The 13,599-nt window shown below is 40.7% G+C and overlaps 1 protein-coding gene across 9 annotated transcripts in view; it reads left to right on the top strand.

Moving 5' to 3' along the window:
* FARP2 (FERM, ARH/RhoGEF and pleckstrin domain protein 2) overlaps nucleotides 1-13,599 on the top strand; it is a 124,934-nt gene that overhangs the window by 45,580 nt on the left and 65,755 nt on the right. For all 9 annotated transcript variants that reach the window (XR_014789568.1, XR_014789570.1, XR_014789569.1 and 6 more), the window contains exons 4-6: nucleotides 2,012-2,054; nucleotides 5,014-5,092; nucleotides 8,324-8,421. Coding sequence is in view for 6 of the 9 variants with exons in the window: in XM_084847008.1 (XP_084703134.1) it covers nucleotides 2,012-2,054; nucleotides 5,014-5,092; nucleotides 8,324-8,421 (220 nt within the window). In the remaining 3 variants the exon portion in view is untranslated. The remainder of the gene's footprint in view (nucleotides 1-2,011; nucleotides 2,055-5,013; nucleotides 5,093-8,323; nucleotides 8,422-13,599) is intronic.

Genomic DNA, 13,599 nt, shown 5'->3' with positions numbered 1-13,599 from the left:
TCCCACTTTGCATTAACATGGTGCTTATCGGCCATGCTGGCTGGGGATGATGAGAGTTGTAGATGGTTAATTAAAAATGGAAGCCAGGAGCCCTTGTATTTGATGAGACTTTAATGCCGTAATCAGATGGCATCTGGATGTAGTACTGAGCGATCACAATGGAGATTTCTAAAAAAGGAAAAGGATTTTGTACAAATAGTCTCTGACTGTATAGATCTGTTGGATCCCCCACTCCAACAACATGATGGGGTTATTTAGTAATGATGCCTCCTGTTAGAAAGGCAATTAGCAGAGAAAACAGAAAGGCAGAACAGAGTGAGCGTTACCAGTCCCACATGCACACAGGGCTATCTTATAACAATAAAGGAGACCACACCCTTCTTTAGCAAAGAAAGGATTAAATAGTTCTATTCACAGATATTCCTCTATAAAAATGCAGGTACATCATAGAGCTTTTGAAAAAGAATGTGTTCAGTTTGTTTTGTGTTCCATTACACAGCCAACAGCAAGAGAGCAAACACATGAGCTCCCAGCAATGGTGGAGGTCTCAGAGAGATGGGGAGGGGGGAAGGAAGGAGCAAAAGGAAGAAATCACAGGAAGCCACATTGTAGGCTATAGAGATTGTAAGGTTAGCTATGGTTAAAATAGGGATGGCCATCGCAGGGAAATGCTGTTCGCTTTTGGATCAATGGATCCCTGCAGCACCCCCTACTCGGCACGCATTTCCAAGCCGAGTGGTGCGTCTGTTTCCAAAATTAAAGGACTTTGCCACCTTTTTAAAAATCCACTAGTCGCAGTTTTCGCAAAATTGCTGGTATAAATATTTATGGAAATCGTGATTTGTGCAAAATTGCAGCCATAAATAGTGCAATTTGTGCAAAATTGCAGGCATAAATGGTCTAAGTCAGCCATTTACACCTGCAATTTTGTGCAAATTGTGCTATTTGCTGCTGTGATTTTGTGCAAATTGCGATTTCTGTGGATATTTATACCTGTGATTTTGCACAAATAGCTATTTGCGGAAATTTTTTAATAGCAGAAAGCTGTGAGCTGGCCCAACTCGTTGAGTGACGAGTTGGGCCAGCTCGGGGATGTGCAAACTGGAATCCCAGGGGGCCGAGCTGGCAAAATTGTACCGAGCTCTACCCTTCAAACAGATTCTTCTGACAACTCTAGATCAAAATTCCCATTAACCTACTAACTGTAACACTGCCCCCTTCCAGTAACTTTCAGACAAGGTTGCAATATTCCCAACAGAACAAACTTTGTAAAAAATATAATTTTGCAGGATGTGGGATTTTTAAAAAATCTTGCCATCTGACTACATAGCACAAATGTGCCTTGTGTTATTAATTTGATGGTAGAATCTCCATAGTGAAAAGTTGTAGGCTTTTAATAAAGCACATAGCTTCCCAGTCGTACTACACATTCTTTGTGCCTTCAGTAAAAATTTATGTGAGTGACCCTGGTGGCATGCCAGCTGCTTTCGCAGCAGCTGAAAAAAGTCTCTGAAGTTATTCCTGAAGCTTGCATGAATATATACATTCATAAGTTGAAAGGGGAACCAAGAGTAATTTAGCTGATCTTTGCCACAGTCAGAATTCCCTGTACCATAGCTATCCAGGACAGATTTTATTCAGTCCCCCCTTTGAAACTGCCAGAGTAAGTTTCTGTAACTTCCTTGACGGTGGACTCCATGGGACAAATGTCCATATAAATAAGAGTTTTTTTCCTGAGATTCATCCAAAATGTTCTCTGCTGTAACTGGAAACCAGTGCCCTTCCTTCATTCACTTCAGAAACTAATCTCCCTTCCTTAACTACTCTTCATTATATTTTTATAATGTATATATTTAGAGACTTATTTGAGCTTTACTGTTTAGCAAAAATATTTGTTTTAACAGAACTGGGGGATGCATGGGGCTATTGCTTTACAGCTGTTAGAATTATCAAGTTTCTATATTGCTGTGAAGTTTACCTAATTATCTAACTTCTCTTTTTTCTTATTCAGATTTGGCTTGAGCCTATGAAACCTACCATTAAACAAATACGAAGTAAGTATATATGTTCTTTTCACACTGCTTCTTTCCAAAATTAAACTGTAGGTGGAGAATACAGCTTTTATTTATGCTATTATTATCAGAGTTCCAGAGACTTGAAGGAAGTGAAGACAACCCATCATGCATGTCACACAGGCTTATTGTGAATACTTTAAGCAGTGGGATTGGAGATCATTCATATGGAAAAACCAAAGAAGACTGAAGCTATTTTAAAGCAGTTTTGCGAATGAAATTCCCACTCACTCTCATTCAGAAAATCAAATCCCTACTTCATTGGGTTTTGTAGAACTTAATTATTGCTTAGTTATTTTTGTCCCACTTTTTATTGCAATAATAAAGTGGCTTGCAGTTAAAATAAAAATACAACAACATTAAACAAAATATTTACACATATGCTAAAATAAATAAAGTATCAAGCTGTTCCACAGACCAGCACTTGTTTTCTGGATGCAGCCATCTTAACTCTCCTCATGAACCACATAAAGTCCCATTTCAGTTTCTTTATGTGCCTGCATATGTGTAGCTTCCCACACTCAGTAGTCCACTTTACTTCTTTTTGTTCTAATATTCCCTGGGCTCCCAGCTTTTTCCCTAATTAATTCTTGTAACCCCTTGCCCCTTACCAGTGAGTAGTTTTCAGCAGCCATTGGCACCTTAGACAGTGTATATTCTAGGGATGTCAGAGAATTCCGCAATGGATCTCGGTGAGGCCAAATGCCAGTGCATTCGGCCCCCCGAAATCTGTCACGGAACGAAGCCCCCGCCCCCCCACCCCACGAAAGGCGCGTGAAACAGAGCACTTACCTGCTCCCGTCCGTGCTGCTTTGCAAATGGCAGCTGTCCTGCGTCCGCCATTCGCTTCCTCCTCTTCATAGCCATGATAGGCTACGTAAATACTTACGTATTTAAGATTTGCACTATAAAGCTATTCATATTTGCTCACTACCATCTTGTAATACTTTTAAAAACATAGTATTTCACTGGTTTTTCTCTTTTCACAGGGAAGTTGATGAGGTGCTTTCTCAGTGAATGGATTACTTTTTAGTTTTAAGGAATTAATTGTAAGATATACTAAAACCCCTCAACTTCAGTTGCCTAAGTTGCAGATACTGAAACTCAGATACTCAGACTTCAGTTACAGATACTTAAAGTCACAATGACAATTCTGGCTTTTTTAGTCCCTGTTCATGCTTTCTTTTCTTAATTATAGCATGTGATTTGTTTTCACTCAGTTGTACATAACATCTGACTATAAAATGATAGAGGCTCCAAATACATCCATTATAGGAACCCACAGTAACTGAATTTATATTATGCTGATGTCATTTGTGAAATGAATTAATTGCATTGCTGGGTTCTTTGGAATTTCCTTTAAAAAATGTTAATTCCTGAATTACCAATACTCAAACAGAAAAATTGTTACCATTCTATCCCTGCAGAAAACTTGAAGTATTTTGTTACTTTATAGAGTCTTGATATGAAGTAGAGAAATACCAAAACAATGAGAAATAGAAAGTATGTGGATGATATTTTCTTAGCCTGCCAGAGTTGAATGGTCTGATAATATCCATTCCAGATAGGAGCTTTTCATTTCAGACCAAAATATACTACAGCTAGTTAAGAATAGAATTCTAGAGATGTTTGTATAGCAATCTCTTTTCTATACTGAAGGACTCCTTTTACACAACTGTGTAAATGGGAAAAGTTCTTAAGACGAGCATTATATAAATGACTCCACAATAATGGGGGTGGGGGTGGAGAAAGCAACATTAATTGTTAGATAGTAGTTTCAGATATGTAATACTGCAGGCTGTGATATTACAACTAATTAATGATGTCTTGTATTTGGGTTGTAGAGGAATGGTGTTCTGGCAGCAGTTACTAAGCATTTGCTCTTATGCTTTGCAGTGTGTTTCAGGAGAAATTACTTTGTTTTCTTGTAAATTTCTACAGATAACAACATATTCATGAAAGTCCGATATACTTTAAAAATCTAGATTGGCTAAAGAACACTAAGTCTTTTCTTGGGATAATTCAAATGCTTGGTATTCATTAGTGGTACAGTGAGCAATTGTTGTGATCTGTTCCCAACATCTCTTGACTTCAACGTGCTGTGGTTATGGAGCCAATATCTGTATATTGTTAAACTTTGATAGCATATAAAATGAATTCTGTTGTTCAGAATTCCTTTGACTTTAATTTCTCTGGAAAGCCTGAGAGACCTATCTTTCATTTAGCATTTTCTGTCCAGAGCAGACAACATTGTTGCAGATTCAGAAACCTGTGTCCACTATTACTTTGTGTGTACGTACCCTCAACTTTGTTTGGTTACACTATTGGTAGCAAAAATGTTACATATATAATATACATTTCCACTGGTGGTGTATTCAAAATCTTATTCTCTCCCCCCCCCCCCCCCGCACATACACATACACCCCTCTCCAAGCACAGGGCAGACTATTCCTGAGTGTTTAGGGGTCCCTACATGACTACATGGTTGTTACTGCTACAACAGGCCAGGTTTTCTCTGCTTATTCACACAATTCATAGCTCAGTGGTAAATCCTTCCTGGTCATCATTCTGGAGCTTTACTGACTTCTAATGCTTCCTGTATGTAGATGCTATTTTCATGTAAAGTGTCTGGCCTTGCCCCAAGCCAGCCAAACTAGTATGGAAATATTGTGTACTGGTCCTGTTGCTCACTAGATGAGTGACTAGGATGCAAGCACCTAGGTTTGAAGTACTCAGTGTAGAGGTCTCCTAAGCTCTGGCAACCCTATAGAAGATGCTGTAAGAACAGCAGTGGGTTACTGGGTCAGCAGCAACCCATTGGCAATATAACTGCCTAATTCCCATGACTTCACTTTGAAAGTTGGCAATTACAATTCAGTTAGGGTGTTTAAACTATAATGGTAAATAGTAATAGAATGTATTGGTTTAACTTTTCCTATAGGACCAAAGAATGCAATGCTTCGTCTAGCTGTAAAGTTCTTTCCTCCTGATCCTGGTCAGTTGCAAGAGGAGTATACCAGGTAAAAACTCTGTCTATTAACTTCTTAATGATTTACAATAGAAAGGCAAATAGGAGAAAAGAATTAATGAAATACCTTTAAAATTAAGTGATCTGGGAGATTCATTTTCCGAGTCGATTTGGGTTCTAATTTTTTGTGTTGCCCTGAACGACATCAAGTTTTTCCTAAACTAGTTTAGTAGCAATGATGCTTCTTGAACGGCATGTAAAGAGAACTGATATGCCAAGAATATGGTCAAAGTATAAATTCTTAGAAATTTTCACAAGACAAAAATAACTCGTTTAGGTGGCTTTGTGCAGTAGTTTTCTTGGGAAGAGAATTGAACTTCATATATACCAGGTGGCCCAAAAGTAGGTATACAGTTGTTTAGAATGTTGATGGGAGGGGGAGAGAATGTGTGAATAGAAGATGTGTGGGTGGAGTCAGAATGACAGTTGGGAAGAGTGAGTGACAGGGAATGACAGTTAAATCAGTTAAGTGTAGAGAGTAAGGGGAGTGAGGCCCTTAAGTAGGTTACAGTTGTTTAGTTGTTTAGTTATTTTTTTTACTGATATTGTGAATGATGGCAGCGAACTTGAGTCAAGAACAAAGAAAGTGGATTCTAAAGCAGTACTGGAAGACTGAAAATGCCGAGTGGGTGCTCACAGCATGGCAAGAAGCATCTGACACTCCTCCACCAACACGTCTGACAATTTATCGTCTTAGAGATAAATTTGAAGCAACAGGTGCAGTGGCTAATGCACCGAAATCTAGATGTCCTAGGACATCTATGACAGAGGAAAATGAGATGAGAGTTGCTCTGACATTTGTGAACAGTCCGAAAAAGTTCACACCATGTGCGTCTAAGCAGCTATCCATACCTAGAACGTCCTTGCAACACTTAATGCGTAAATTGAAGCTGTACCGTCCAAGACATGGTCTTCTGGAGGACGACCCAGACCGATGGTTGCAATTCTGTGAGATGATGCATAACCAAATCTCTAACGAACCAGACCTTCTTGATAAGATCATCTGGTCAGATGAGGCTTCTTTCAAGTTGTCAGACCATGTGAACAGGTGTAACTGTGTGTTTTGGGCAGATGAAAATCCTCATTTGACTATCACATCTCAACTGAAGCATTTATGGACATTGTTGTGGACCGGAATTTGTGTCGTACTGTGTGTCACAGCGTTCTGGACAGGTTCGAGGAATGTTGAAACGTTGATGGAATACATTTCGAGCACTTACGAGATTAAACAGTGTTAAACAAATGTAATAAACAATGTAATTAAATGCAAATAAACTATACTGTATACCTACTTTTGGGCCACTCTGTATATGGGAACATGGTGGTACTTCTCAGCAAATATACATAAGATTTCCATAGTTTACAAATCCTAGGTCTAGGTCTTTAGGGTAGCAAAGCCCAGTTCTATACCTTACTTCTGTATATCAACACACTAGATTCTAACCAGGTTCACACAATCACGGAGGGAAAATAAGCCATGGTGGCTTATTTTCCCTCCCCATGTGTGCCAGTCGCAAGTAGCCTAATTACCATAATTACTCTTGCTGGGTGCAGGTTGTTGTGAAATCCAAACCTGGCTGGGGTGGTTTTGAAACCACCCTGAAACCCATGGCTTGTTCTCACCAATTCCAGGATGTTTTTTTTTATTTCTTTCCCACCCCAAATTCATCTTGCTGTGCCTCTTTTTGGAAGTGTTGCTTTCTGTGCATATTTTGAACTGAAGGAATTTAGGAAATGTGTTCTCCTTCTATGTCTTTCCTGAGAAATGCTGATGTGTACTCTTGCAGGTATAGTTACCTCCATGTCTCTCATACCCGTATATTTGCCAAGCTGTGCTGTTTATATTCCTAGTACTGTCTGCCTCAGCCCACCTGTACATACCTTTCCATTAATGAATCTCAATGCTTGTCAGTTTTTCTTCCCAGCTATACTTACTGGTTTTCAGTTGCTACTGTTCCCTCACTTTCTCAGTTTTCTTGCATTCCTTCTTTCCTAAATGACTGCTGTATATGACTACAGGATCTAGGGGAGCTGTTGGCGTATTGGAAGAGTGTATCTTTCATAGTTTCTGTCAAGGCAAGGGAAATGGGGGAATGTGCATGTTCTGTGGTGCTCTGTGGAAGATCTGACCTGTGATTTTCATGAAGCATTCTGCATTGTGTAGGATGGTGTCTGAAGATATATATAGCAGAGTTGGGGAACTTACAGCACTCAACCCCAGGCAGGATGGCCAATGGCCGGGGAAGATGGGGTTTGTAGTCCAGCAACAACTGGGTGGCTGGAGGTTCCCCATCCCTGTTATATAGAATCAAAAAATCATTAAAATAGTGTGTGCTTTTTTACTTGCATTGCTTAACTAGAAAGCTTTTGGGTTGTTTTTCCTTCTGTGAAATGCCAAAAGCCACTCACAGAGATGCAAGTAGGTTGAAAGGGTTGTGGTGGCTATAACTGGACCTCACTTACATTGAGGCAAGTTGACATTTGATTATGCAGTGTAGGCAAGGCCCTAGCTACTTTTGATACAGAGCCCACTAACCCTAGAAGTAGTACAGTTATATGACTTGGTGTGGGTGAAATTTTCCCTGGCTTATGCCTGGTGATGCTATATGCCTAGGACAGCAATAACCAGTGAGGTGATGTGGTGGTAGTAAATGGCTGTCACTGAGCAGCAAGCTGGGGGTGGGGTCTACACTTGCTGTCACTCAGAGGCATTGGAGGCAATGGGCCAGTTTGCACAATCACAGTGAGGAAAATAAGCCACTGTGGCTTATTTCCCCTGCCACACGTGCTGGTCGGATTTCCCTAATTACCCTCACTGGTGTGGCTTGTCATGACCTCTGAACCCAGGTAGCATGGCTTGTTTGGGGTGGGGAGCAGCGACCCATGGGTTATTTGCGGGTTGTTGCCCCCTCAAACAAGCCATGCCAACTGGGTTTGGACAACACACCAAGCTGTGCTAGTGGGGGTAGTTATGGAAATCTCGCTGCATGTGCAGTGAGGTTAACAAGTCACCATGGATGTTAACCATGCCATGGTCGTGTGAACTTGATCATTATGTGGATGCAGCTGCTAACTGGCTCATAGCACCCTGCATGGTCCACTACTCATCTCCTGGTGCTAGCCTTGGCCAAGGCTAGTGTTTGAATTCCTCTTTCCTGCCAGAATGAATAATTTACCACAGTTCAATTAAGAGAACATTGTACTATTTATTTTTCCCTTTTAGGTATCTGTTTGCATTGCAAATCAAGAGAGACCTAGCAGATGAACGACTTACCTGCAGTGACAATACAGCAGCACTCCTCATATCTCATCTTCTGCAATGTTAGTATTTAATGTTGCTTATAAGACTACATTTTAGTACTTGAGAAATCCTGAGAAATAAAGACAATGGAATTATGTTGGCACAGTTTAACTACACATGATTCAACAAACTCGCTGAAGCAAAGCAAGCCTTGGTTTCATCAGTGCCTGGATGGAAAGGCAGTATATCAATTTAATAACTAAATACAATTAAATAAATAGGTTGGATCAAAACATACTGCTCTGCTCATAGAAGGAGAGTTCCACTCACAGAAGACCCCCTGCATTCGTGGAAAACTACTTTCATGAGTGGAATCTCTTTCCGTGAGCAGAACAGTAAGGTGGGATCCAGCCCAGTCTTTCTTCTAGTACAGTGGTTGCCATAACTTTGGTGTCTTTGGCACTTTTCCCCTTTCATTTGGTAACCATATATGCAAAAATGTTGTTCTTTGGTTCTAGAATGGCTTTATGATAGAAGTAGTTAGGGTTTTGTTTGTCTGTTAGGCAAACAGAAACCTTGTCCATAGGTGTTTCATTATCATTTGATTATAGACTGCTAAGAGAGCAATCCTATGGCCGCTAAACACTGTCTAGACAGCCATACGATTTTTCGGTCTCTGGAAACCAAGGTCTCTGACGTTATTTCTCAGAAACCACGCTCCCTGCCCCCTCTAGACAGCACAGTTCTTTCTGTGCCGTCGTCATCTCTGCTCTCATAAATGGAGTGCGGGGAGGGTGAAAAGGGGGAGGTCTCGGGGGTGGGGAGGTGAGAAGACCGTGGAAGCCACTTTAGACAGCTTCCTATTGGGTTTCTGGGCCCCTTCCCTCCTCCTCCTCCCTGAAGCCACAGCTAGACTCACGAAAACGTGTGCCTAGCCACAAATGCAGGGCAGCTGGAGCACAGAAGAGAGGACCCGCTCCGTGCTCCCTCTGCCTTGCATAGGATAGGTGTCAGCCTCTGGGTTTGGAGGCTGATCTCTACCTCGATAGGATTGCACTCTAAAGTCTACTTAGGAATTTTGGGTGAGGGGCTTTGTCAGAAGCTTTTTAGAAGTCCAAGTACATAATGTTTACTGCTGGGTCACTCTATCTGTGTGTTTGTTAATACTCTCAAGATACTGTAGATGGTTGATGAGGCATGACTTCCCTTTCTAGAGGCTATGCTGATTTTTGTTCTTCTTTATATGTTTTAAAAAATCTGGCTTTAATAACTTTTTTCGCCAATTTACCTGGGACAGATGTTACGCTATTGGTCCTGTAATTTCTAGGGCTTTCCCCTGGATTCCTCCTTAAAGATACTACATTGGCTGCTTTACAGTCCTCTGATTTAGGAGGTGATTTTAGTAATATTGCATATTTTTGTTAGGAGATCAAAAATTTCACAATTTGAGTTATTTTCATAATTCTTGGGTGTGTACTGTCAATTTTTAACTTGTCAGTTCGTCTTACTACTTCATCCCTTGTCAGTACTTTTAAAATATACTTTATTAAATATTTTAAAGGTAAAAAATTATAGATATATGATACTTAACATTTGTCATATCTTTTTGTTCTTGTTTTCTTGTCTCTTATGTTTGTCTTTGTTTTTTCCTGGGAAGACAGGAAAAAAATTCCAGCGTGGATTCTGAGTATCTTGTGCTATGCACACAGATTCAGTGAATTTGTTCTACTTCTCTGCAGTTGATTTCTCATCAGTATTTATTTTTATTTATTTATTTACTGTACTTCTAAACTGCCCAATAACCGAAGTTCTCAGGGCAGCGTACAATACATTAAAAACATATGGTACAAATATTAAAACAAAAAATGAAAACTGCAGAATAAAACCAAGAGAAAACCAGCAGCAAAAAATATAACTATTTGTTGTTCAGTCGTTAATTCGTGTCCGACTCTTCGTGACGCCATGGACCATAGCACGCCAGGCCTTCCTGTCCTCCGCTGTCTCCCGGAGTGTGCTCAAATTCATATTCATTGCATTGGTGATGCTATCTAGCCATCTCATCCTCTGCCGTCCCCTTCTCCTTTTGCCTTTGATCTTTCCCAGCATCAGGGTCTTTTCCAGTGAATTTTCTCTTTGCATTAGGTGGTCAAAATATTTGAGCTTCCGCTTCAGTATCTGTCCTTCCAATGAGCAGTCAGGGTTGATTTCCTTTAGGATTGACAGATTTGACCTCCTTGCAGTCCAGGGGACTCATAAAACCAAATTAAAACCAGCAGCAGAATAGGGTACTAAAAACAGTCCTTAAAATGCCTGGAAGAATAAAAATCTGGCACCAGAAAGACCATGACGTAGGCTTCAGGCAAGCCTCACTGGGGAGAGCATTCCAGGTGCCACCATTGAAAAGTCCCTCTCTTTTGTCACCATTGAAAAGACCCTCATTGGCAGGGGCACCTGGAAGGGAATCTCAGAAGATCTTAATGTCGGGGTAGGTAAATATCGGAGGAGACATTCCTTCTAGTAACCTGGCCCCAAGCCATTTATTTCACTCCTTAGCCATTTAGCAATCCATCAGTCTTCCCAAGTTTCTCCTGCTTACCTTATTGTTGACTTGTACTTCTTTTCCCAGAATTTTTTACTTTTTCATATTTTTCCTCATTTGGGCAGAACTTTCACTTTTTAACAAAAGAACTTGCCCTCTAAACTGTGCTTGACTCTGCTCATTAAGCACCCCAGCATCTTCTTGGACATTTTGTACCTTGCCTAATCTGGGGTTTTGTTTTTTAAAAAAATCCTATTTATAAAATGATGTAAATAATATGAGATACATTCTATCTGGATTTTTTCAACTTGTTTATCTAGAGGAGGGAAACTAGCTGCTTGGAACTTTGAGACCAATCACCTGTTCTCTAGATCCTTGACCATTATGGTTATTAAAAGGATCATGGTGGGGTTGAAGACTTGGACTTCAGAGGACATGAATTCCTCCTTGAGGGAGATTGTGGGCCCTGCTGTCTTTAAGGAAGCAGTAGTGTGACCCTCCCTTAAAACCCCCAACTTAGACCCTTTCAACTTGGACAACTACCATTTACTGTCAAACCTTCCCTGTTTGGGTAATGTCTTGGAGAGAATGGTGGCCTCTCAACTCCAGGTAGTTTGGAGAAAAGTGATTATGTAGATCCAGTCCAGTCTGGGTTCTGATCTGGTTTTGGGACAAACTGCCTTGGTCACCCTCCTAGATAGTCATGTGCCAGGAACTGGATGATGGGAGTGCAGTCCTCTTAGATGTACTGGACCCCTCAGCAGTGTTTGACACCACTGATCATGTATCCTGGAGCAGTATCTAACTTTGTCATTCTGTTAGTGCAGATCATGTTGCACTAGCAGAAACTAGGTTCTGACCTATGTACAAGAGAAAAGAATCCAACTAAAGTTACATTTGTGCAAGCACAGTTGTTCAAGTGGTTATGCATTATGTTTGTGAAACCTGTTGTGCAACCCTTTGCATGTAACTCTTGTAAAACACTTTGTTCAATTGCTTGCACAACTGGTTGCGCAAGTGCAATGGAAAGAATCAGTGGAGCTCCACTAGCTGTTTGAGTTTGCAGAATGCTGGATACTGCCCATAGTTTCCCGTCCGGCCTGGTCTTAAGAGGCATGGTATCAAAATGGGTCCCATCCTCCTTCGATAGTCATTTCTAGAAGGTAGTGCTGGGTGATTTCTGTTCTGCCCCATGGCCATTGGCTTGTGAGGTGCCACAGGACTCTTATTTTATCTCCCATGTTCTTGTATATCTATATACTGCTAGGAGAAATCATCTAGAGGGTTGGGCTTTGATGTCACCAGTATGCAGATGGCACTCAGCTCTGCCTCTTTACCACCTAAGAATCCAAGGGAGGCGGTGGAACTCTTGAATGAATGTCTGGATGTAGTACTGAGGTAGATGAGAGAGAACAAGCTGAAATTTAATCTGAGAAAGACAGAAATTCTGTAGGTTGGGAAGTCAGCAGGTCTGGATAGTGGGGTTGTACTTCTGTTTGAAAGGGTCAGGTGTGCAATTTAAGGGGTGCTTCTGGATTCTGGTGAGTTGCAGGTAGAGGCTGTAGCCAGGAGAGCCTTTTGCAAGTTCTGATGTATGCCAGCTGTGACCCTATATGGAGCAGTCAGACAGGCCTCAGTTACCAATGCACTGGTTACCTCCAAACTGGACTACTGCAATGCGCTTTACACATGCTCCTTTGACGATGGTCTGGGAGTTGCAGCTGGTACAAAATGCAGCTCTCCAAATACTTGAGGTTGCTAGGAAGTTTGAAAACCTAACTCTGATTCAGAGCCAGCTACACTGGCTACCAGTAAGCTCTTGGGCCCAATTCAAATTGCTTGACCCAAAGCCCTATATGGTTTGGAACCTGAATAATTGAAAGACTGCCTTCACTCATACTATCCTGCCCATATGTTAAGATCTACCTCAAGGGTCCTTCTCAAGTGCCCACTATTAAAATCATTCAGGTTGGTGTGCACTTCTTAGGGGTGGCCCCAAAACTGTGGAACTTACTTCATGTTGGCTTCTGTCTTGCCCCTTATGTACAGGCATTCAAGTGAGTCTTGAAGACTTTCCTTTTCAATATTCTTTTATCTGAGTTTCTAATTAGGTTACATATCTGGAAGCAGCTTCTTAATGTATTCTGTATGTTTGCTAATGTGGGAATTTTAATCTTTGTTTCTTGCATTTCCTTGTGCTTATATGTTGCTTTGTGCTTGCATAGCGCTAAAAAGCAACTAAAATTTGCTTCAGATAAATAAATATCTATTTCTATTATTTCTATAAATGTCTGTTTTCATGGTTTAGAATAATCTCCATACATCCTGAAGAGATTTGACTATTTCTGTCTTTCAACTTGCTATTAATCAATCTCTCATTTTTTCAAGTTTCCTTTAAAAAAAAAAAGTTAAATGTTGCCATGTTGGATGTACTGGGCAAACATAACTACTCACATTGAATCCGACAGCACTGTGTTCACTTTTCCTTAGTAGTTTAGGAACATCAGATATACTTGGACTTTAAAAAGGCTTTAGACAGAGTCCTTCATCAAAGACACCTGAACAGACTTAACAGTCATGGGAAGAGAGGAGAGGTCCTTTTATGGATTGGTAACTGGTTAAAGAACAGAAAAAAGAGAGTAGGAATAAATGGGCATTTCTCACAATGGAGTGATGTAAACAGTGGGGTTCCATGGGGATCTGTTTCGGGCCCAGTGCT

This window comes from Heloderma suspectum, chromosome 3 (genome assembly GCF_057233095.1).
Source record: "Heloderma suspectum isolate Gila_16-S chromosome 3, 16-S_ref, whole genome shotgun sequence".
NCBI lineage: Eukaryota > Metazoa > Chordata > Lepidosauria > Squamata > Helodermatidae > Heloderma > Heloderma suspectum.
The sequence above is the reverse complement of the archived record's forward strand: the minus strand, read 5'-3'. Positions and strand labels throughout refer to the sequence as shown.